General features: G+C 43.9%; 1 protein-coding gene across 2 annotated transcripts in view; it reads right to left on the reverse strand.

Annotated features, from left to right (window-relative positions):
• The window catches only part of cpne7 (copine VII), a 128,582-nt gene that overhangs the window by 69,166 nt on the left and 33,300 nt on the right, over nucleotides 1-26,116 (reverse strand). For both annotated transcript variants that reach the window (XM_063067039.1, XM_063067040.1), the window contains exons 2-3: nucleotides 18,595-18,777; nucleotides 6,565-6,639 (exon numbers count right to left, since the gene is read on the reverse strand). In XM_063067039.1, the coding sequence (XP_062923109.1) occupies nucleotides 6,565-6,639; nucleotides 18,595-18,777 (258 nt within the window). The remainder of the gene's footprint in view (nucleotides 1-6,564; nucleotides 6,640-18,594; nucleotides 18,778-26,116) is intronic.

Below are 26,116 nucleotides of genomic sequence, written 5' to 3' on the forward strand. Positions count from 1 at the left end.
ATAACAGAGCCAGCCTTTCTAATCAGTTTATTGAGCCTGTTGGCATCACCCGTGTTGATGCCATTGCCCCGGCACACCACTGCATGGAAGTTTGTACTGGCAACAACAGACTGGTAGAAAGTGTGGAGGAGAGGCCTGTATACACCAAAGGACCTCATTCCCCTCAAAAAGTAGAGGAGACTCTGGCCCTTCTTGTACGCAGCCTCTGTCCTGGTGCTCCACTCAAGTCTGTCATCCAGGTGTACCCCCAGGTAATTGTAGGTCCTCATCACATCCACATCCTCACCATCAAGAGTAACAGGAGGAGTGCAGATTTAGTCTTCTTAAAGTCCATCATCATCTCCTTTGTTTACTGATGTCGAGCTGCAAATTATTCAGCTTGCACCATTTGACAAAGTCCTCCACCAGGGCCCTGTATTCATCCTCCTGTCCTCCCTTAATACACCCAGCTACTGCTGAGTCATCAGAGAATTTCTGCAGATGACATGACTCAGTGTTGTATCTAAAGTCCGAGGTATACAGGGTAAACAGGAAAGGAGCCAATACAGTCCTCTGTGGGGCCCCAGTGCTGTTTACAGCCACGTCTGACACACAGCTCTGAAGCCACACAAACTGTGGTCTGCCAGTCAGTAGCAGAAAATACAAGCAAATGGTATTGCCTGTACAGTACTGTATGAACAGAAGGTAACAATTAGAATAAAGACTGGAAAGAATGAAAAAGTGACCACGGAGAGAGTGTGATTGGCAGTTAAATTTTTGAAGCTCTGCGGCTGCATCTAGAAACAATGGGAAAGGGAGAGGGCGGGGTCGGGTACTGGGTGACGCTTGTGGACCAGCCACAGCAGATGCACATTACTCATACATAAATGGACATTAACAACTATGAATGTGGCCATCAAAAAATGACCATGGAACAGTGCCAGACTGCAGAGGCAATGGAAGCAGTACAGCGATGCATCCTCTGTAATTATGACTCAATCACTTGAATGTAAAATTACAACTGTTTCTCTCTCATATGAAAAGAGCTCACCAATGAGACATTAAAATATCCAATCCGTTCTCAAGAATAATCAACAAACTCAATATGAAATATTTAAATCTTTCTCAGCTATGTCAGGACATATAGGGGAGGCTTGACCCAAAGCAGAGCACAGAGACGATTCAGCGATGAGTGATAACTTTAATAATAGACTGCAAAAATAACAAGCCACAAGGGGCCACAAAACGAGAAGAACAGATACAAAACACCACAGGCAACAAGGTAACTGCAGGCTAGGAGCAACTGTTCGAGGCTGGCTGGTTCATATGAGTGAACAAGGACTGTGGATGAGAGCTGGGTTTAAATAGGCTGCAGGTGACGAAGTGGAAGCTAGTGGCTGGGTGGAGACTGGAAGAGGCCTGGCAGGACCCACTCCTTCCTATAGAGGGCACCGACAACCCAGGATGATCTGGATAAGTCCAGTGGAACTCCTCGTTGAGTGATGGATCCAAGATGAAACTAGACAGCACCCAAGATTTCTCCAGGCTGTACCCTTTCCAGTGGACCAGATACTGCATACACTGTCCATGATGACAGGAATCCATCAACCTGGTGAACCCTGTACACTGGACCTCCTTCCACCATCCTAGGTTCTGGAGGTGCATGATCAGGTGGGTTGAGTGGTCAATGCATGAATAGGTTTAAGGCAGGTCACGTGGAAGGTAGGTGAGATCCTCAGGGATGGTGGCAGCTGGTGATAGTAAGTGACTAGATTGATAATATGGGTAATCTTGAAGGGACCAGCGAACAGGGATGAGAGCTTACGGAATTTGGTGCAAAGGGGCAGGTCTTGGGTGAACAGCTAGACATGGACCCCCGATCAGAGTAGTCTGGCTGGGCACCATCGGTGGTTGGCCTGGCAGCAGTAGGCACAGTTGGAAGCTAGGATTCCGGCAGTGGCAAGCCAAGGCCCTGGCAGACAGGACCTGCACTATTGCAGGGAACAATAGGGGTTGGTAGCCATGAAGCACTTCAAAGGGTGACGTACCCATGGCAGAGCAGGTGTGTAGATGGCCCTGAGCAGAAACTTCTTCCATGTGGAAGGGTTAGAGGCAGAGAAGCACCACAGAAACTTCTCCACTTGCTGATTGGCTCTTTCTGACTGAGCATTAGTCTGTAGATGATAGCCAGAGGACAAGATTACTGAGGTACACTGGAGGGAGTGGAAATGGGCAACAAATAATGGGCCCCAGTCTGACACAATATCCTGAGGGAAACCATAGAGGCAAGCTGCATGGTGGAGAACCAGGTCCACTGCCTCAGCAGCTGACGAGATTTGGGGAGGGCAATGAAGTGGAATGCATTGAAGAACCGATCCACCACTCTCACGATCACCATGGCCCTGTTTTCGACGCAACCTCCATCAGCTTTAGACTTATGGATGTGAGGCCAAGTACAGATCCAAAGCCATATTTAAGTTTGCTGATGACACAAATATCATTAGCCGGATGAAAGGACGTGACGAATCAGCATATAGGAGGGAGATTGAAAATCTGGCTGAGTGTTGCCACAACAACAACCTCTCACTCGTTGTCAGCAAGACCAAGGAGCTGATTATTGACTTCAGGAGGAGGTCCATGAACCGGTCCTCATCAGGGGATCAGAGGTTGAGAGTGTCAGCAACTTAGAGTTCCTCAGTGTTTTCATTTCAGAGGATCTGTCCTGGGCCCAGCACGCAAGCGCCATTATGAAGAAAGCACGTCAGTGCCTTTACTTCCTTGGAAGTTTGCAAAGGTTCAGCATGGCATCTAAAACTTTGACACACTTCTGTAGCTCTGTAGTGGAGAGAATATTGACTAGCTGCATCACAGCCTGGTATGAAAACACCAATGCCCTTGAATGGAAAATCCTGCAAAAATAAAAGTGGATACAACCCAGCCAATCACAGGTAAAGCCCTCCCATCATTGAGCACATCTACATGCAGCGCTGTTGCAGGAAAGCAGCATCCGTCATCAAGAACCCCCCCAACATCCAGGACATGCTCGTTTCTTCGCTGCTGCCACCAGGAAGGATATACAGGAGCCTCAGGACCCACACCACCAGGTTTAGGAACAGTAATTACCCCTCAACCATCAGGTTCTTGAACCAGAGGAGATAACGTCACTCACCCCATCACTGAACTGTTCCCACAACCCAGAGACTCATTTTCAAGGACTCTTCATATCATGTTCTCGGTATTTACTGCTTATTTATTTATTTAGGTAGTTAGGTATCTGCACAGTTTGTTGTCTTTTGCATATTGTCTGTCCTGTTGGGAGCAGTCTTTCACTGATTCTATTGTGTTTCTTGGAGTTACTGTGAATGCTCACAAGAAAACAAATCTCAGGGTTGTATATGCTCACATATATGTATTTCAATAAATGTACTTTGAACTTTGAACTCTTGCTGATGTGGGACCACCGCAGTCAAAAGACCGCTAGGGGGCACAGGAGCCCAGAGGGTCACTGGTTAGAGGAACTGGTCATTGAGGGAAGGCAACAACAAACTGACATACATCTGTGATCATGGTGGGCCACCAAAACCAGCATCACAGATAGCTGGAGAGGGGTGAGGAGCAGGTCCACATGAGCACCTCAGAGTGCACAGTCGCCTGAACCTACATGCGGTTGTCAGGTGTGTTGGCCAGAGCAGGCTCATGCTGTAGAGCTTGACGGATCCAGTTCTCAAGATCCCAGAAGACTGGGGAAAGGATCTACAAAGACGGAAAGATGGGCTGAGGGCTGAACTCTATTTCATCTAGGTCAAACTGTCATGACTGTCTTAGTGCTCTTGGAGCCAGATTGGTGAGAGATGGTGAAGCTGAATTGCTCGAAGAAGAAGACCCAGCGAGGCTGACGTGGGTTGACTTGGCAGATGTGAGGTTCTGGTAGCGGATCCAGATCAGGAAGGGCTCAATGTTTCCAATGTCTCCAAGGCCCACTGAATGGTGAGTAGCTCCCTGTTTCCTACACCAAAATGGTGCTGTGTAAAGTAAAACTTGCACGAGAAGAAGGTACAAGTGTGTGTCTTCCTGTCCAGTCCTCACTGGGAAAGGGTACCCCTAGAGCTCACGTTAGATGAGTCCTTAGAAAGATCCGGAGGGGCTCGGGTGGCGTAGAATGGGAGCGATGGTGAAGCATACCTTGAGCTCCTCATAAGCATGGACCACAGCAGCAGACCAGGCTACCTGTGAGGTAGGTAATTTGGTGAGGGAGGTGAGAGGAGTGGCGATCTGTCTGTAGTTCGTAATGAAATGGCAGTAAATGTTGGAGAAGCCCAGGATCTGTAGCTGTTTGAGGGAGCGCAGTCTGGCCCATTCAACGTTGGTGCACACTTTTTCTGGGTCCATGGTTATGCCTTGGGGTGAAAGGGTGCAACCCAGGAGGGAAATGATTGGGGTGTGGAATTGGCATTTTTCTCATTTTCAGTACAGCTGGTTTTCGAGGAGACGCTGAAGGACTGAACAGATGTGACAGACATGGTCTTGGGGATCCTTGGAGAAGATAAGGATGTCATTGAGGTAGATGAATATACAGCTGTGTAGCATGTCTCAGAGATCTTGTTAATGAATGCATGGAAAATGGCTGTACTGTCAGAAAGTCTAAAAGGCATCAGCAAGTATTTGTTGTGGCCTGTGGGTGTTATGAACAATGTCTTCCACTCATCCCCCTGGCGGATGTGGATCGAGTTGCACATGCTCCATAGATTCAGTTTGGGCCCCGCGGAATGTTTTGAATGCGCTACCCATCGAGGGGAGAAGGTGAAAATTCTTACTGGTGATTTTGTTGAGTTCACGGTAATCAATGCGGGGGCAAAGCCCCCCATCTTTCCTTTTAACAATCCTGCATGGGCTGGGGACTGGGTTAGTTAAATGAAGCTGTGCCATGGCACTTCGGCGATGTAGACATTCGTGGCTTGGATCCCAGGAGGTGTGGTGCCCAGGAGCATATCGACTGCACGTTGCAGGCAGGCGGGTCCCCAACTCAGCAGTGAACCAGATGACCAGGTGAAGTGAGGGTCGTGAGCGGAGAGCCAGGGGTAACCCAAGACGAGAGGAATGTGGGGTGAGTTGAAAAGGAGGAATTGAATGGACTCGTGGTGATTTCTGATGCTCGCGTGCACACGCTGGCCATCCCGGACCCCAAGGGATGTAGGTCAGTGGCTGAAGGGGTAAGAGATACCTGTAGGCTCGGTCGGGAGTCCAAGCTGCACACACAGAGTCCAGTCCAGAAAGTTACCTGCTACGCTGGAATCCACCACGGCCTCCTGTGCACGTTGGGGTATGCAGGAGGACAGAGAGAGTGATTCAGGCCGCTTTCTCAATTCCAGCATCCTTGCCTCTACCTGGAGGTGCCGTTTCCTGTACACAGTGGGCATTCGATGCATGGGTGATCAGCCATTCCACAGCAAGCGTACAAGTTGTTTCTCCACCGATGCTCACGCTCTTGGGGGATTAAGGGGGTTCTCTATAGCTGCGTTGGTTCTGGAGGCACTGCAGATGAGGGTCCTGCAGCCTGGAATGGTTTTGGGAGGGGAACTGGGGTTTTGGCTGGTCATCTTGGGGGCCTCCCTAAAAGACACATCAATCCAGAGGGCCAGAGCAATGAGGCTTTCAAGGTCGGTGAATATTTCCCGGGTAGACAGCTCATCTTTCAAGTGAGGCTGTGATGATAATGGGCCAGCAGCGTTTCCGCATTCCAGATGCACTCCGTCGCGAGCGTCCTTGAAGTCCAGCGCAACTACAGTGAAGTATCCAATCTGCTGCCTCCCCTCCACTTCCCAGATGGTCAAAAACCCACCGCATCTCGACGGTGAGGTCCTTGTATTTATTGTAAATGGTGGTTTTATTGTTCCAGTTAGAAGCGGCTCAGGTCAGGGCTCGTTCGGGCAAGAGATGACGAAGGCAAACTTGGCTCAGTCTGTAGAATTCAGAGATGGAAGGAGTTCAAAGTGCAAAACCCACTTGCAGCATCGGGTTGAGGATCACTGAAGCATTCGGGCAGCGGAATCCGGGGCTCAGAGGGACGAAGTTGGCAGGCGCGGGGTGGCTGTAATGAGACGGAGAGTTGGTTGAGAGTGGCAAGTAGATGGTCAATGGCTTCCTGCAGCTCCTCGTGTCGGCAGATGACTTCCCTTCAACGAGCAAACGCTGCAGAGTCAGTCGCTGGTTCACCCGTCCTGTCGGGGCCTGCAGAGGAGGCTTGACCCAAAGCAGAGCGGTGGAGTCGATTCAGCGATGAGCGATAACTTCAAAAATTAACAAGCTACAAAGGGCCACAGAACAAGAGAGGACAGATACGAAACACACCAGTCAGCAAAGTAACAAGGCTAGGAGTAACTGGTTGAGACCGGCTGGTTCGATGGGTGAACAAGGACTGTGGATGAGCTGGGTTTACATAGACTGCAGGTTGATGAGCTGGGAACGAGTGGCAGGTAACTCCTGTTAGCTGGGCGGAGACTGGGAGAGGCCTGCCTGTGCAGGCCTGACAAGTAACATTACTAAAATTATTATATTTTCCTCTCAGCAAAAAATACCAATGCTCACCGTAATTGTAGACTTCCCAGCGTATTTTCCATACTTTAGGAACAAAGGCTTTGTCATCTTCTTTTGAGCAACAATCTGTAAAATATAAAATCATATTGCACAAAACTGAATGAATGAAATGTCATGAAAACATAAAATGAGTAAGTGACATTTCGGCCCATCGTGTCCTATCAACTATCAAGCACCAATCCAGACTAATCATTATGCCTCAGATATGCTGCAGCTAAGGGAAATCCTTATTATTTATTAAAAATGATTACTGCTGGTGAAAAAAAATTAAATGATCAAGTAAAATCTGGCAATTATTATTGATCAAAGCATATTGCATTAGAATGTCTTTCTAACAATCATGTTAACCAATTAAAGGATTTCTGATTGAAAAACTAGAGCAATTGTTTTATAATGTTAGACTTGGAGACTCTAGGAAGAATTAATTAATTTATGAGAACATAGGAGTAATAGAGTGTCTCTGTACATTTTCATAATATTCAAAACAGAGCCTCAATGGTCAGCATAGGTCTTTAACAAATGGAAACTGTGCATACTGCTGGCTCCTTTCCCCTGGATCTTGCTGTTTGATCCTTGGCCCTTACACTGTCCTCCACTGGGACCTGAACTTCCAGCAGACTGAATGGTAGAAGGCACTGGAAGGTCTGCTTGGCACAGGTGGCCGCCCGCACTCGCAGAATGGCCAGTAGTGAGATGATGTTCTCTCTCTCACTGGCAGTCAATGGAGTCAATATAATGTAACATTCACAAATATTCAAAACCACTAGGGACCTGTTCAAAACATCTGAAGTAATGCAGCTAGTTAATAAAAGCTCCTCTTGCCTTTCTGCCAGCACCCCATTTTCCCCACTCATTTGAGTAGGGGCACTAAATTACAATAGATTTAACCTGGTGGAAGCTCATTGGACAGATCTCTCAAAATGTCATCAGAGAAATGTGTGGAGCCATCCACTGTCTCATTGGACACATTGTAAGAAGTCTGCATTGCCAGGTAAGTCAGTTGGGAGTACAGTCAATGGGGCATAAAATGCAGCAATTAAGACAACATTCACCTTAAGCACTTAGGTTGTCATTAGAAAGAGGGGCCAATTAGAATTGTAAACTGTGCATGGCCTCTTCCAAGTGTAGTTACTCACCAACAGTCATGGAGTGATAAAGTCATATAGTGCAAAATCAGGCCCTTCAGCCCATCAGGTTGTTGGTGATCATCCAGGACCCATTTACACTAACCTCACCATATTATTTATTTTGGGCTGTATAATTTTGGAAAATATTGACCTGATACTATAGATGTAAGAATGTCCTGTCATTGGAAAATGAAAATCGCCAACTCTTCTCAGCAATTGCAAGGTACCGGTGGCTTCTGAAATGAATTGCAGACCTGAGAGAATGGAAGTCAATGGCAGTAGCCCTTCTCCCATGTCAGAAAAGGGCAGCCAGATATCTTTTCCTTGCTTGAGGACAGAGACTCCTCCTCAGTAAAAACACGTGGCTCTGTGTGTCAATATCCTCTACCTTAAAGGGGTGAAACTAATGTGTGAGCTACTCTAGCATGTCAGACAGAAAATGTTCCAACAGGAGTACTGGCATGTAACTTGCTGAATAGAAGATGCATCTGTGCAGGTGAAAAATATATTGGTAATATCTAAAATTAATTTATTTGATTCAATCAAGCTATCACTAATAAGTTTTCCCCTTTGATACATGCACCCTAAGCTGAATGTAGAACCATAGAACCATAGAAACTACAGCACAGAAACAGGCCTTTTGGCCCTTCTTGGCTGTGCCGAACCATTTTCTGCCTAGTCCCACTGACCTGCACCTGGACCATATCCCTCCATACACCTCCCATCCATGTATCTGTCCAATTTATTCTTAAATATTAAAAAAGAACCCACATTTACCACCTCGTCTGGCAGCTCATTCCATACTCCCATCACTCTCTGCGTGAAGAAGCCCCACCTAATGTTCCCTTTAAACTTTTCCCCCCTCACCCTTAACCCATGTCCTCTGGTTTTTTTCTCCCCTCGCCTCAGTGGAAAAAGCCTGCTTGCATTCACTCTATCTATACCCATCATAATTTTATATACCTCTATCAAATCTCCCCTCATTCTTCTATGCTCCAGGGAATAAAGTCCTAACCTATTCAACCTTTCTCTGTAACTGAGTTTCTCAAGTCCCGGCAACATCCTTGTAAACCTTCTCTGCACTCTTTCAACCTTATTTATATCTTTCCTGTAATTTGGTGACCAAAACTGAACACAATACTCCAGATTCGGCCTCACCAATGCCTTATACAACCTCATCATAACATTCCAGCTCTTATACTCAATACTTCGATTAATAAAGGCCAATGTACCAAAAGCTCTCTTTACGACCCTATCTACCTGTGATGACACTTTTAGGGAATTTTGTATCTGTATTCCCAGATCCCTCTGTTCCACTGCACTCCTCAGTGCCTTACCATTAATCCTGTATGTTCTACGTTGGTTTGTCCTTCCAACGTGCAATACCTCACACTTTTCAGTATTAAACTCCATCTGCCATTTTTCAGCCCATTTTTCCAGCTGGTCCAAGTCCCTCTGCAGGCTCTGAAAACCTTCCTCACTGTCTACTACACCTCCAATCTTTGTATCATCAGCAAACTTAAGTGTTTTGAGTTTGAGATTAGAACTGAGAGTAGCAAAGAGCCTATCTGAAAGTAAACACATTAGTTCATTCTGTAATAATAGAAAACTTCCAAGTTTATGCAGTTAATGAGGAGCCTCAAGCACACCCTAGCAAGGCAAATTCTGCGCATGGTTTGCCAACCATCTGGTCATAGTTGGAAGTTTACATCTACAATGCTTCCAAGTTTCACCATTAATATATCAACTTTGTGTCAGTGAAATCAGGATGCATTAATGTGCACTTCAAGCTTCTCTCTGAATTTTTTTCTAAAAAATCTGGCATCAAAATTTTCTACTGGGTAACTCCTTGCTGATCATTTTAATGTTGAGAATTTCTAATTAACTTAATGGCAAACTTTCTGGAAGTAACTGATCAAACCAATTAGGTAACAAAAGTATAACAGCCTGCGAATTCATCCTTGATCATTTAAATATATGATGTTGTGATATCAGTAGATGTTACTCCATCTCTGAAAATACTTTCAATGACTTAATGAAAAGAATTTCTTTAGCAGAGTGCCAAGTACTGATGTGATTATATAAGGATAATTTTGTAGATAATTCTGAATTCATCAGTCTACATCTCCTTCTCCCAGTGCTCAATGAGTGATTTTGTTACAAGTTTACAGATCTATTTAATGTCATAGAACTATCTAAATTGGGAACTGATAATCTCCCTATGCAACAGAGAGCAATAATAGCAAAGCTATTTCTACTTCTTAAGCACAACTTAATTTTCAAAACTTCTGAAACACAACTTAATTTTCAAAACTTAACATCGTTCTGATTAAATATTTCTCTCTGTTACGAGAATACACATAAAATTAAGATGTTTGCTGGCCTGGGCTAGCATCAGTGGCATCAGCAGTTGGTCTGCCACCTGCCCTCAGGGGAAGGAGAGATAAGGAACAATGGAGCAGCGTCTGGAGATGTGTAATGAAGGGATGTGGGAGGAAGAGCTGTCTGGAGCGGCTCCCCCCCTTTGAACCCTGAACTGTTTGAAGTGATGGACAGGCGATACCCCAGCAGGGGGATAAAAAGGGACAGGTTCGCTAAGACAGACACACGCCACCCGAGGTAACGAGACCCTGGAAGCGGTGCGCTTCTCACGAGTGGGTGAGAAGTCCCAGACAACGACCAGGGTGGAAAGGTACGATCAGCGGGAACCCGGTGTGTGTCCGCCCTTGCCTGGGTGCCGGGTTCACTGCAGAGGATCGACCGCATCTGGAGGAGGGGTCACAGTCGGTGACCTCAGGTGACATCACCAAGGACCCGCCCAAAAGCTGTTTGTGAGCCATCTCGCTGGTCTGTGAGCCATCTCGCTGGTCTGTGAGTGAAGCCGTTCTGAATGATGAGTTGTTCCTATTCTATCTCTCTCTTCCCCCACGTTGTCCACCGCCATGGCAACGATTACTGCGAACTGAACTACTAAACTGGACTGAACTTTGAGTCATTTTGAAATTGGTCATTTACCCCTAGACAACGATAGAGCTTGATTGATGCTGTTATCTTAATTCTGTGCACATGTGTGTTTATCATCACTGAACTGTTGCATTTATTATCCTTTCGATTACTGTGTTGCTTGTTTCCTTAATAAAACTTTCTTAGTTCTAGTACTCCAGACTCCAACTGAGTGATCCATTTCTGCTGGTTTGGCAACCCAGTTACGGGGTACGTAACATAAGTGGGGTTCTCGTCCGGGATTTTGAACGCTAAATTTGGGACGGAGTAAATTGATTGGGTTAAAATTCCCGAAAGAAAGAAAAGACAAACAGCAGAAATGGAGGTTGAGGAATTTATAAAGGCGCCGACCTTGGAGGCATTAGAGGATGCCAGGAAATCGGAATTGATAGCTGTGGCAAAACGGGTGAATCTTGCTAAGGTGAAGTCGACAATGAGGAGAGAGGAGATACACAGAGCTATTGTAGAGCACTATGTATCTAAAGGTGTGTTTCCCCAAGGTGAGCTGGGGGAGGTGTCTATTGAAAAACCTGCTGGAGACGCGGTACAGGTACAGCTTGAAAAACTGAGACTCGAGCACGAGTTCCGGGTACGGCAGTTAGAAAGGCAGGAGAAAGAGAGAGAGTTAGAAAGGCAGGAGAAAGAGAGAGAGTTAGAAAGGCAGGAGAAAGAGAGAGAGTTAGAAAGGCAGGAGAAAGAGAGAGAGTTAGAAAGGCGGGAGAGAGAGAAAGAGGTAGAAAGGCAAGAGAGAGAAAGACAGTTGGAGAGAGAAGAGAGAGAGAGGGACAGACAGTTGGAGAGAGAAGAGAGAGAGAGGGACAGACAGTTGGAGAGAGAGGAGAAACAGAGGGAAAGGGAATTTGAGCTGGAGAAGTTAAAGATAAGGGCCGAGCAGGGGCTCGTGCCGAACCAAGGTGGAGGGTTCCGGGCGACCCAGGAGGTTAGGCTGGTTCCCCCATTTGACGATACCGATGTGGATCGGTACTTTCTCCATTTCGAAAAAGTGGCCATAAGTCAGGAATGGCCGAGGGATAAGTGGGTTGTCTTACTTCAGAGTGTACTGAAAGGGAAGGCCCAACAAGCTTACTCCGCTTTATCCGCGGAAGATGCCCAGAAGTATGAGGTGGTGAAGGAGGCCATCCTCAGGATTTATGAGTTGGTCCCGGAGGCATACCGGCAGAGGTTCCGGAATGCGAGGAAGCGGTGGGACCGCACGTATTTGGAGTTTGCTCGCGAGATGCAAACATATTGTGAGCGTTGGTGCGCCTCGAAAGGGGTAGAGGGGGATTATGACAGACTGCTGCAGCTGATTCTGATTGAGCAGTTTAAAGGTTGTGTCCCTGAGGGTATGAGACCCTACCTCGATGAGAAAGAGGCAGCCATGTTAGCCGCAACTGCTAAGTTAGCGGATGAGTATGCGTTGACGCATAAAATGAAGGTTGCCCCGAGTAAAGGCTACCAGAAGGGTAGTCAGGACGGCGGGGAGAGTCCACCGGAAAAGTCAGAAAGTAAGCCGGGGACTAGTGAAAAGGATAAGGTAGACCGGGAGCAGTCTGGTAGGAAGTCTCCTGGGGTCGTCTGTTATAATTGTGGGAAAGTCGGACACTTTGCGTCCAGGTGCTTTGCCCCAAGGAAGGAGACGGGGAAAGGAAAAGCGGAAATTTTGAATGGCTGTATTGAGCTGTTAAGCGAACCGCTAGGGAAGGACAGGTCTGAAAAAGTCCAGGAAGGGCGCGAGAGGTTTATCTCGGCCGGACTGGTGTCAGTGAAAAAGAGGTTAAAACCAGTTCCAGTGCGGATCTGGAGAGACACGGGAGCGTGTCAGTCACTAATACTGAAGAGTGTATTAGAGTTTAGCTCAGAGACCCAGACTGGGGAGGTAGAGGTCAAAGGTGTTGGGGAAGGGACAGAGTCAGTCCCTTTGCACCAGATACACTTACAGAGCAACCTGGTCTCTGGACTAGTCACGATTGGGGTGAGGTCCGAATTACCGATGAAAGACGTGGAAGTCTTGCTCGGTAATGACATCGCCGGAGGAATCGTGTTCCCAGTCGTGAGATTGACGGGTCAGCCTGCCAGCATGGAGGCCCCGCCCGCGATGGTGAATTTGGCTGAAACATTTCTGCCAACCTTGTATGAGACAGGGTGTAGTGAGATAAGAGGTAGTGAGGGAGCTGGGACGGACGTAGCAGTAGCCAGGAAAGAATTTGTGCAGACGCAGGAGCGAGACGAGGGGCTGATGGTTTTTGCCGAGACCGCTCTCTCTGACACAGCCTTGACAAGCTATTGTGCGGAGGAGGAAGTGCTAAGGAAGAAAGGGAAATCAAGTACAGTACCCGCAGATGAGGAATGGGGGGTGGTGCAAAAGAGTTATGGGGATGAGGTTTTTAACATGGCCCACGAGGTACCCCCCGGTGGACATTTTGCGGTGCTGGAGGAAACAGTTGGTGGAATCATGAAAGAGATTTACCGGCTGCCCAGGGGGAAGAATGTTATTGATCATGACCGACGCGAACTGAGACGGTCACCGGCTTTTGATATGCTAACAAACCTAGTCGGTGTTAGCGTGGAAATCAATGATGCTAGGGGCCCCTTGATAAGAGGAAAAAACCATTTTGAAAAGATTAGGATGGGATCGGTCAGATGGGAGAAGGCTATTGTTTTGGCCAGGTCTACTGATAAGGTCTCTCCCTTAATCCCCGAAGGAGTAATTAAACGACTCGCACCCATGTGTTTGATTGTCCCGAGGAAATGCAAAGAACTGGGACGTTGGGTTATGTCTGTTACAATAGGGCAGCCAAGTAAACAACACCCATATTTTTCGAGTAATTCAGTGACTAAAGGGCTGATGAACACAGAGGTGTGTATTGGCAATTTAACACGGCTGTCTGAAGCCAGTTTGATAGTGAACCTTGAAAAAAATGAATTCGGCCACACGAGAGTCACTTACCTGGGAATTGCGGTGACACAGGGGCAGCTGGCAGTGATGCAAGCTACAGTGCAGGCTATCGCTGACCTCCCAACCCCGACAGACAAGAGGGCCCTCAGAAGGCTTTTGGAGATGGTGGGGTACTGCAGGAAGTTTTGCAATAACTCTGCGGTCAATACCCGTCCCCCTCCTACTAAGCCCTTGCGAGAGAAAATTGAGTCGGAATGGGACGACCCTTGTTATTGTGGTCCGGGACAAAAACCAAATGAGAGGTTACATTGGTCGCAATTCATCAGTGTTTTTGGCCACTATGAAGTTTGCTGAGTTGGAGCCTGGTCTAAGGGATTATTAATAACACGTGTAAAAGGAACAGAAAATGTGATGACTGTCTGTCAAGGTGTTGACAGCTTCAAATTCTCTGTATTAGCTAAATAACTGTTAACGATGTATATTGTGTATGTATCAGATAATGTAGTCATGTTTGTAATTTTTACCTCCCGGTAAAAATCCTTAAAGGGGGGAAGTGTTACGAGAATACACATAAAATTAAGATGTTTGCTGGCCTGGGCTAGCATCAGTGGCATCAGCAGTTGGTCTGCCACCTGCCCTCAGGGGAAGGAGAGATAAGGAACAATGGAGCAGCGTCTGGAGATGTGTAATGAAGGGATGTGGGAGGAAGAGCTGTCTGGAGCGGCTCCCCCCTTTGAACCCTGAACTGTTTGAAGTGATGGACAGGCGATACCCCAGCAGGGGGATAAAAAGGGACAGGTTCGCTAAGACAGACACACACGCCACCCGAGGTAACGAGACCCTGGAAGCGGTACGCTTCTCACGAGTGGTGAGAAGTACCGGACAACGCACAGGGTGGAAAGGTACGATCAGCGGGAACCCGGTGTGTGTCCGCCCTTGCCTCGGTGCCGGGTTCACTGCAGAGGATCGACCGCATCTGGAGGAGGGGTCACAGTCGGTGACCTCAGGTGACATCACCAAGGACCCGCCCAAAAGCTGTTTGTGAGCCATCTTGCTGGTCTGTGAGTGAAGCAGTGTTCTGAATGATGAGTTGTTCCTATTCTATCTCTCTCTTCCCCCACGTTGTCCACCGCCATGGCAACGATTACTGCGAACTGAACTACTAACTGGACTGAACTTTGAGTCATTTTGAAATTGGTCATTTACCCCTAGACAACGATAGAGCTTGATTGATGCTGTTATCTTAATTCTGTGCACATGTGCGTTTATCATCGCTGAACTGTTGCATTTATTATCCTTTCGATTACTGTGTTGCTTGTTTCCTTAATAAAACTTTCTTAGTTCTAGTACTCCAGACTCCAACTGAGTGATCCATTTCTGCTGGTTTGGCAACCCAGTTACGGGGTACGTAACATCTCCAAAAGTAATTATTGAAAAACAGAGGGAAAAAATTGTAAGGAAGGGAAAATATTTTTGTAGACCAAGTGCCTTAAGGAGCAATTTATCAGAAAGAGGTTCTGGCAAGTCTGAACAGCATTTTATATGAATAGTTCCATGGACTCTTTAAAATATGTTCCTGGAAAACTTGCATACAAGTTTGGAGTGTTTGGATAGATCAAGTTATCAGTGTCTGGAGATGAGGATTGAAATCGCCCAACTGGCAAAAACATATTGATCAAAGCTACTCTAAAACGGATGGTATAGAAGCCCATTGTGAAGCTCAAGTCCAACAGGGTGGAAGAGAAACGTCTGCGTTTTTCGAGCGTAAGCATTATAAAATCACCCATCTGTGTGGATGAAGCAACCGTGTGTTGGAAAAGCCCCTCACATTAGAGCAGGAGCAGGTCCTCCAGTCTGTGGTGTCTGCGCCAAACAAATGCCAACTTTAATTTCGGAGCTGCCTCGATTTCCAGCTTGTTCATGTGCCTGCCTAAGTGCCTCTTAAATGTTGCTATCAGATCTGTTTCCACCACCTCTTCTGGCAGTGCAGTCCAGACACTCACTGTGTAAGAGAACTTGCTTTGTAAGTCTCCTTACAACTTCCCCTGTCTCACTTTGTGCCCTCTAGTATTTGACACCCTAGAGAAAAATAAAACTCTATCTGCCCTGTCTATTCCTCTCAAGATTTTATTTACCTCTAGCAGCCTCTCACACTCCAGAGTAAATAATCCAAGTGTGTCCAGACTTTCCTTTTATAAGCTAATAATCTTGAATCCAGGCAACATCCGGGTGAACCTCTTCTGCACCGTCTCCAAAGTCTGCACATCCTCCTTGAAGTGTAGCAACCAGAACTGAACATAATACTCCAAATGTGGTTAAACTGAGGTTAGATACACTTGCAATTTGATTTCCCAACCTTCATCCTCAACACCCACGCCTTACACCATCTAGACCACCTTATCCACTTATGTACCTGTACTTGCGTCCCCAGTTCTCTCTGTATATTAGAATTAGATATTAAGATAAAATGTAATTACATCTCATGAAATGATGAAATAATGAAAATTATATCTAAACAGACAGCCTCAAGTTCACTTTAAAATTCTGTAACATTACTCACAAAAACAACCTCTAGGGGTTAATGATGGTCTAAACCCATATTAGAAAAAACTTGACATAATCGGATCAGCATCTCATTTTACCTGGCACATCATTTTATTTCCAACTGACTTCAACACAAAATAAAATCAAGCAGTAGCTGAAGGAGGCTAATAATAAGGTGTGTTTCCTGCCAAGCAGGTTAAACTAAATAACCTTTCTTGCAGTAAAATATCACGCGGCAATGAAAAGCAGTTCAGGCATTCATCCCAGTTTGGAACAGCTAAACATGCTAAGTTGTAGCATCAGATTGTTGTGTTAATTCTATTGACTTGAATGGAACTGGATTTCAGAGGCAGAGTATAACACCATGATGCTGCTATACAGCCCAATTAGTACTGTGGAGGAGGCATGAACTCCCAGGCAGCTACTACTGGGGAAAAATCTAAATGCAGAAAGTGCACAACATTACAGTCCGTAATGTGGGATCTCCCAGCGGACGCCCGTTTTAATTCCACTTCCCATTCCCAGTCTGATATGTCTATCCATGGCCTCCTCCACTGCTGTGATGAGGCCACACTCTGCTTGGAGGAACAACACCTTCTATTCAGTCTGGGTAGTCTCCAGCCTGATGGCATGAACATTGATTTCTCAAACTTCCAGTAAAAACCCCCCAACCCCCTCCAAATCACCATTTCCCATCCCCTTTTCCCTCTCTCAACTTATCTCAACTTGTCTACCCATCACCTCCCTCTGGTGCTCCTCCCACCTTTTCTTTCTTCCACAGCCTTCTGCCTTTCGGCAATCAACTTCCCAGCTCTTTACTTCATCCCTCCCCTTTCCAGTTTCACCTATTGCCTGGTGTTTCTCTCTCCCTTCAGCCCATCTTCTAAAGCTGCACCTCAGCTTGTTTCCTTCAGTCCTGCTGAAGGGTTTCGGCCTGAAACATCGCCTGTACTTTTTTCCATAGATGCTGCCTGGCCTGCTGAGTCTTCGCAGCATTTTGTTTCAGCATCTGCAGATTTTATCTTCTTTGTGATTGAATTACAGCCTGTTTGACCTCGTTTGGGAAAACGCACGAATCCAAAGCTAAGAAGTGTGTCACGAGACTTAAAAATCACAATATGGTTAAGCAGAGTGAGCATAGTTCCAATTTATTTAACAAACCTATTTGAGATGGCTGAGGATGTAACTAACAGAGAGGATAAAGGAACATAGGTCCTTTAGAAGTTCAGAAGGCATTTAACGTGGTGTTACAGGGAAGTTTGATACACAATTGGTTTAAGTATCAAGCACGGATTGAAGATTGGTTACCAGGGGGAAAAAAACAGGGATTAGGAACAAATATGTCATTTTTGGTTTTGAAGGCTGTAATGACCAATGCTACAGGGTAAATACACAAGGATCAGTGTGAACATTTCAGCTGTTTATAATCTTTATTGGGAGCAGATGTTAATTTTTCTGTTTACCAATGATACAAAGCTAGGTGAGAAGGTAAGAGACAAGGAACATATTAAGAGTCTGTGAAGGTATATAACATCAGGTTAAATGGGTAGCAAGAAGCTGAAAGATACAAGAGGAGCTGTGGGATAGTGTGGTAAATTCCTTTTGAAGAGTGAAAAAGTAGCATCTGTTGGTATACATGGGGACCCGAAGGATTGGTTCACAAATCATAGTTCAGGTACAGCAATCAATCTGAAAGGGAAACACTATGCTTGTGCTTATTGCAAGATGGGATGGAGTACGAGAATAAGCATTTCCTTTTATGTTGGTTTGCTCGTCCAGTTTGTCCAACAGATAGTATAACTGAGAAGATGGGGCTGAACTGTTAGGACAGATTCACTTGGATAGGCCTGTATTCACTGCTTTTAGAATAATTAGAGACAATCTCATTAAACAGAGATGAGATTCTGCAAGAGCTCATACATGACAAGAATGTTTTTTCAAAGGCAGGAGCCTGAACAGTGAGAAGGCATAGGATCAGGAAGAGGAAACTTCCCTGGTGGTCTTAAATGAGGACACATTTCTCCACTCAGAGGATAATTAATCTCAGCATTCTTTACCAAGTGGACTGTGCACTTGGAGCATGCATAGGATTGAAGTCAATTAATATTTGAACACAGTGGAGATGGACAAAGTTCTCAGCTAATAGCATTTCAAATAAAGATGCCTACTCCAGCTTCTATTTCTTTTGGCTTTCTGCTCAAATAATTTTGTTTTTTGAAATATGTGTCTGTAATTCTATTTTTATTTATAAAATATGGCAATTCGAAACATTTTATTTTTGCAATACTGTGGTTAAGAGGCATATTTCCAACTTTGAGCACCATCTCCTTTAACTGCTAGTTCAATGTGATGGGGTAATAAAGAGTTTGAAAAGATAAAAAAGATGACAGACGTTAGAACTGGGTTTATCTATGATATAAAAGACATACAATTTCCTTTGCTACTTACTTGCCCAAGTGTACATTCCACGCCACCCAAAAAGTCATCATCCCGGGTGCCAATGCTGCATTGGCCATGTATATCATACACTTCAAATCGAAGCTTCTGAACCTCCTCAAAGTAATAATCCACATTGAAAATCTTAGAGAAGACTGGATGCAAATTACTCTTTATAACTTCAGTCCGATCAACCTGTAAAAAAAGAGAAAGAAATTCAGGACTATTGATTCTGCTAGTGAAAAAATATGTGATACATACAATACAAATGTCTGATTTCATTTCTACTATATATTGTAACCTTTCAGAATTGCCTGGAACTGGACATGGCTCCACAATTCTCTTAAACAATAAAATATTTAACCACTCACAAAAACATAATAACAATAGTAATAATATCTCAGCAGCAGCCGTGGATTCACTCCTTGGGGCAGAAAAAGAGATTTTGATTTCTATCTTAATTACTGAAGCTGGAATCTGGAAGATTAACGAAGAAGGTTAGTGCTAATCAGAGAAAAGCAATTGAATGAAGGATCATTTTGTAACATCCATATATGTGCATTTCAGCTCAGCTAATTCTGAACCACCATATGGAACCATTGGAGAATGCATCTCCTCTGAAGTTTAATGGAATCATTGCTCGAGTTTATTCATAAAAACAGCACATTCATGCAATTTTTAGCATCGGTAGGTTAATGGAGATAATTTCATTTTGTTCACTTACAGTCATTATTAACAGAGTCACGACTTCCTGATAAATCCTCAGTACAGCCTGTCTTGTGGAGCCATGTCCATTGGGATGCCCAATTCCATATCATAGTGACCACATCACTTTTACAAACCAGTTAGCCTCTGAATGCAATCATTATTCAGTACCAGTTGGACATATGCGCTGAGTATTGTTCTGACTGTTTTCTCCCCAAGAATAGAATGAGAATCTACATAACATAAAACACATACAGTATTTGAGAAAGGTTAGTATTTGATTTGATCTTCTGTCGGTGACCAGTGGTGTGCCTCGGGGATCTGTTCTGGGACCCCTACTCTTCATGATTTTTAAAAATGACCTGGATGAGGAAGTGGAGGGATGGGTTAGTAAATTTGCTGATGACACAAAAGTTGGGGATGTTGTGGATAGTGTGGAGGGCTGTCAGAGGTTACAACGTGACATTGATAGGATACAAAACTGGGCTGAGAAGTGGCAGATGGAGCTCAACCCAGATAAGTGTGAAGTGGTTCATTTTGGTAGGTCAAGTATGATGGCAGAATATAGTATTAATGGTAAGACTCTTGGCAGTGTGGAGGATCAGAGGGATTTTGGGGTCCGAGTCCATAGGACACTCAAAACTGCTACGCAGGTTAAGCAGGCATATGGTGTATTGGCCTTCATCAACCGTGGGATTGAGCTTAAGAGCTAATAGGTAATAGGTAACAGCTATATAGGACCCTGGTCAGACCCCACTTGGAGTACTGTGCTCAATTCTGGTCTCCTCACTACAGGAAGAATGTGGAAGCCATAGAAAGGGTGCAGAGGAGATTTACAAGGACGTTGCCTGGATTGGGAAGCATGCCTTATGAGAATAGGTTGAGTGAACTCGGCCTTTTCTCCTGACAGAGGATGAGAGGTGACCTGATAGAGGTGTACAAGATAATGAGAGGCATTGATCGTGTGGATAGTCAGATGCTTTTTCCCAGGGCTGAAATGGATAGCATGAGAGGGCATAGTTTTAAGGTGCTTGGAAGTAGGTACAGAGGAGATGTCAGGGGTACGTTTTTTCACGCAGAGAGTGGTGAGTGCGTGGAATGGGCCGGCGGCGGCAGTGGAGGCGGAAACAATAGGGTCTTTTAAGAGACTCCTGGATAGGTACATGGAGCTTAGAAAAATAGAGGACTTTGGGTAAGCCTAGGTAGTTCTAAGGTAAGGACATGTTCGGCATAGCTTTGTATGCCTTTTGGTAGGTCAAAATGGACCCCAAAATCCCTCTGATCCTCCACACTGCCAAGAAGGGCCTGTATTGTGCTATAGGTTTTCTATGTTTCTATGTTAAATTCTACATCTGGAGCAGAACTATTGCAGCAAGAGCAGTAGAGTGGTGTAAATCCGAGGCCCTTATACTATAACCGTGCTTTATTAATCTTTTCAAGTGCTTGGTGCGATGTGCTCAGCATAAGGCATTAAACCTTGAATTAGGGAACTCCATTCTTCTTCTATCATTATCTACATCCTTTCACTAACACTTAAAACAGACTCCAAAATATCAATAGACCATACTCTGGTTTTGACATCCACAAATTGAAAGGGTTACCTCACATATGGAAGAGCAAAACCGCCATATGGAGTCTCCTGAAGAGCTAATGACAATCTTCTTTCAACAGCAACGGTGTTGAAGCATGTTATAATATTTTCTCAACTATTACTATGAATATCTCTCACTAATTTTCGTTCTGAAGGAGAATTACCTCTTGTCTCAAATCTCATCCTCCATTTTGATTATGGCTTTGTGACATGTACCAACTTATAGTGAAATGCTTACCTTACATAGCATGTATACACAACCCATTACACAGTGCACTGAGCTAGTATAAGGTAAAGCAACAGCAATGCAGAATAAAGTGCAAAAGCTATTGAAAAAGTACAACGCAGGAAATCGATAAGGTGCAAGATCATAATGAGGTAGATGATGAGGCCAAGAGTCCATGTTATCAGGATCAGAATCAGGTTTACTATCACTGGCATGTGACATGAAATTTGTTAACTTAGCAGCAGCAGTTCAATGCAATACATAACCTTGAAGAGAAAAAATAGTAATAAATAAAATAAAAATAATAATGATAATAAACAAGTAAATCAATTACAGTATACGTATATTGAACAGATTAAAAAAGTGTGCAAGAACCAGAAATACTGTATATTTAAAAAAGTGAGGTAGTGTCCAAGGGTTCAATGTCCATTTAGGAATCGGATGGCAGAGGGGAAGAAGCTGTTCCTGAATTGCTGAGTGTGTGCCTTCAGGCTTCTGTGCCTTCTTCCTGATGGTAACAGTGAGAAAAGGGCATGCCCTGGGTGCTGGAGGTCCTTAATAATGGACGCAGCCTTTCTGAGACACTGCTCCCTGAAGATGTCCTGGGTACTTTGTAGACTAGTACCCAAAATGGAGCCAACTAGATTTACAACCCTCTGTAGCTTCTTTCGGACCTGTGCAATAGCTCCTCCATACCAGACAGTGATGCAGCCTGTCAGAATGCTCTCCATGGTACACTATAGAAGTTTTTGAGTGTATTTGTTGACATACCAAATCTCTTCAGACTCCTAGTAAAGTATAGCCGCTGTCTTGCCTTCTTTATAACTACACCAATTTGTTGGGACCAGGTTAGATCCTCAAAGATCCTGACACCCAGGAACTTGAAACTGCTCACTCTCTCCACTTCTGACCCCTCTATGAGGATTGGTATGTGTTCCTTCGTCTTACCCTTCCTGAGGTCCACAATCATCTCTTTCGTCTTACTGAAGACTATCATAGAAGTGGTCCGATTAAGAGTCTGATAAGAGTGGGATAAAAGCTGTCCTTTTATGAACTTGTTCACTGGATGGTGATATTGCTGGCAAGACCAGCACTTATTGAAACATTAGCTCTTTTTCTCTTTTTTTTTCTTCTCAAATCTTTTTATGTTATATTATACAAAAGAAATAACACAAGTGCATTGAAGTAACAACACTTACAATGTCTCAAACAAAAAAACATTATCTTAAAGACTGAAAAAAAAATTTTGTGAAAATAAAAAAGAACCCTACTAATCAGAAAAAGTGGGAAAGAAAAAAAAACCCATTAGGTGTACAACCCTGAATCATGCGTCATACAAAAAGCTTCTAAAAATAAACATCAAACCGCCAGCAAGAAAGAAAAATATACCAAAAAATTTACAATAGATCGTGGAGAAAATCTATCAATTACCTCAAATGATAATAACCAGCAAATGAGCCCCATCTTTTCTCAAAATCAAATAAAGGTTCAAAGGTTCGACTTCTAATTTTCTCCAAACTAAGACATAGCATCACTTGGGAGAACCATTGTGACAAAGTGGGAGCTGATGTATCCTTCCACTTCAACAAAATGGCCCTCCTAGCTATCAATGTAACAAATGCAATAACATGTTGGTCAGGCACAGAAATACCATGAATATTTTGAGGAATTATTCCAAAAAGCACAGTTAATTTATTAGGTTGTAGATTAATTTTAAGTGCTTTAGAAATTGTTGAAAAAACTGACTTCCAGAACTGTTCCAATATAGAACAAGACCAAAATATATGTGTCAGTGTAGCTATCTCAGTTTTACATCTATCACAATAACTATCAACATTAGAAAATATATTAGAAAGTCTCTCCTTCGTCAAATGGTAATGATGTACAATTTTAAATTGAATCAGTGAATGACCAGCAGAAATCGAAGAAGAGTTTTGCAGTTTAATTTATCGAAATTACCTTTTTAAGCCTTCTTTGAGTGATCCAATTCTTTTACTTTGGAAAAATAAAGGTATTAATTCTTTTTTGGATTTATTTAAAGAAGATAGATTGATGTCTTTTGAACAATTAATTGATAAATATTCTGTTTCATACTCACACTTTTTGCAATACCTTCAAGTTAGACATTGCTTACTAAATATTTAAGTAATTTTCCTTATATATTGGAGACTGACCTGTTAGATACTATTATGAGTATGAACCCTTCGACGAAGGGTTCTATTGGAAGAATTTATAATTTATTATTACAATGGGATAAGCGTCCTTTATCTAAGATTAAACAGGATTGGGAAAAGGAACTCAATTTGACTTTTATGATGGAGGATTGGACACGGATTTTGAAGTTGGTTAACTCTTTTTCTCTTTCCACGGGTGCTGCCTGGCCTTGTGAATGTTCCCAGCAGTCTCTGTTTTGGCCCCAAAAGCTACCAGTCTAATCGTTCAGCAATTCTTTATAGATAGTAAGCTGATTCTTAGAATAACAGGTTAAGAGGAGGTTTATTAGAGTTGTTCAGAATCATGAAAAGTAAATAGGTTATTTGGAATGGAAAACTGGTCAATAATCAGGGTTTATTCACTTAACCTCTTGGCAAAACAACTGAGGAAAGTTAATTTTTTTTAATTATATGATGACATCTACTGGTCTTGCTCATTGGGCTGAGAAATGACAAGGAGAATTTAATTCACAAACATGAGATTTTGCCTTTGGAGAAGTGTAGAGGGTAGACATAAGATGCTGCAACAGGTTAGCTGAGTGGTTAAAGAGGCATGTGGAATATTTTCTTTCATTAAACAGGGGTGTTATGCAGGATGCATTAGCAACACCAGCCAGAGAGCTTTACACAAATATAGTCACTGCACTGGACAGGATGCAGAGGAGATCATCAAAAGCACTGTCAACACTGGAACATTCTGGGCATGAGGACTGATTGTATTTTCCTTCAAACAGGGACGCTGGGGGAAACACACAGTTGAATTGTATAATATGACAGATCTGTGCAGAGTGAACACAAGTAGCAATTTCCTTGAGCAGAAGGTCAAAAACTCAGATCTAAAGCAATTGACCGTGGACTAGGTGGGGAAATGGTGAAATATTTTTTCACCATGAGGGCAGCAGGAGTCTGCAAATTATTGACTGAAAGGTTGGTACAGGCAGAAACCCTAATCACGTTGAAACTGTCCTTTGGATGTGTACTTGAAGAGTTGAGATTGTAGGCTGACAGATCTGGAACTGGTAGATGGGATTAGTTTGGGGTGACTCTTTCTCAACTGGCACGGACATAATGGCCTAAATGACCTCTTTCTGTGTCGTATGTTTCACACAATTGGTGAGACTGATAATAATCTGGGATTCACTGTCCAAAAAGTTCTGAGGAGAAAAACAAAGACAAACATGGGACTAATTCCATAAATACTGAATCTTTATACAGCATTTATTGGTCAGACTGCACTTGGAGTACTGTGAGCAGGTTTGGGCCCCTTATCGAAGATAGATGTACTGGCATTGGAGAGGATCCAGAGGAAGTTTACGAGAATGGTTCAGGAAAGAAAGGGTTAATGTATGAGAAGTGTTTGATGGCTCTGGACCTGTACTCACTGACATTTAGAATCTCATTGCAACCTACCAAACATTGAAAGGCCTAGACAGAGTGGACAGGGACAGGATGTTTTCAGTATTCAGTCCAGAGGGCACTGAGGTCCTTTAAGAGAAGTAAGAAGGACTTTCTTTAGCCAAAAGGTGGTGAATCTGTGTAATTAATTGCCACAGATGGAAATAATCTCCAGTCGGATGTGGAGACCAAATTTTAAAGCAGGGGTTGATAGGCTTTTGATTAAGAAGGGTGCTAAAGTTTACAGGGAGAAGACAGGAGAATGGGGTTGAGAGGGAAAACAAATCAGCCATGTTCAAATGGCGGAGAAGACTTGATGGGCCGAATGGCAGAACTCCGCTCATGTATGTTATGGTCTTATGATTTAAGGAACGTTCTTGGGATTCCAAACTGACCTTATATAGAACACATGTTGAATCCCACCAGTAAGGATTCTATCCGAGCCACAGTAAGGAAAAACTATCAGACTGTTCCTCAGAGGTTGTCTTTCCTCCCCTGTTCTTATCCTTTTGCACACTTTCAGTATCCACAATATTGTTCTCCAGCACCTCTCTACAACTGTGCAGCTGGACAGGATCATGCCCATTCATTGCTATGCGTCCAGGGCAGCCCAAGAATCACTAGAAATTGCTTTTCTTCTTAACCCCATCAATTCATTGTCTTTGGAATTCTTTAAGGACCTATTCTTGGCCTGCTAACATTTCTCAGCTATGTATCACTCCTCGGTGACATCTTCTTAAAATGCAGGATCATTTCCACATGCTGGCTGATAACATCTCCTTTAGTTCGCCACTGTCTCCCTTGGCTCTTCCAGTGTCTCAAAGTTATCCAATGGGACTAGATGATTTCTCCCAGTTAATATTAGGAACACTAAAGCTGTTTAAACTCTCTTGGTGCCTGGAACACTCTGCTGGAGTGATGGGAGAGGCTGGTGCAATATGGTCCATGGATGTAAGTAAAATGGAGGGATATGGGCTGTACCGAAGGAAAGGGTTAGAATGATTGTGAATTAGATTTAGATAGGTTGGTCCACATTGTATGTCAAATGGTCCATACTATGCTGTACTGTTCTATGTTCTCTTCCCTGAATATTGATTTCTCCCTCTCCCTAGCCAAGCTTTTAAATCATTTCTCAAAGAAAATCTTTCAGTACAAACCTAATCATAGAGGTGACCTAACCGGTAATAAGAGATTCCCCCTCTTATATCACGCCTCTTCAGGAGCAACACTGCAAAACTGGCTAATTTTCAAATAAAGCAGGAATACTCTCAATATAGTGCCTATTTTCTACAGGTAAATTTTTGCAAGCCTCTCCATTATTACAGTTATTTTCCCTTCAGTTTTAATGGCTCTTATTTCTGAATAAATTGGTATTTTCTTTCAACTAATGAAGAATATACCTGA

The sequence above is a fragment of the Mobula hypostoma genome, chromosome 14 (assembly GCF_963921235.1).
Source record: "Mobula hypostoma chromosome 14, sMobHyp1.1, whole genome shotgun sequence".
NCBI classification, from domain to species: domain Eukaryota; kingdom Metazoa; phylum Chordata; class Chondrichthyes; order Myliobatiformes; family Myliobatidae; genus Mobula; species Mobula hypostoma.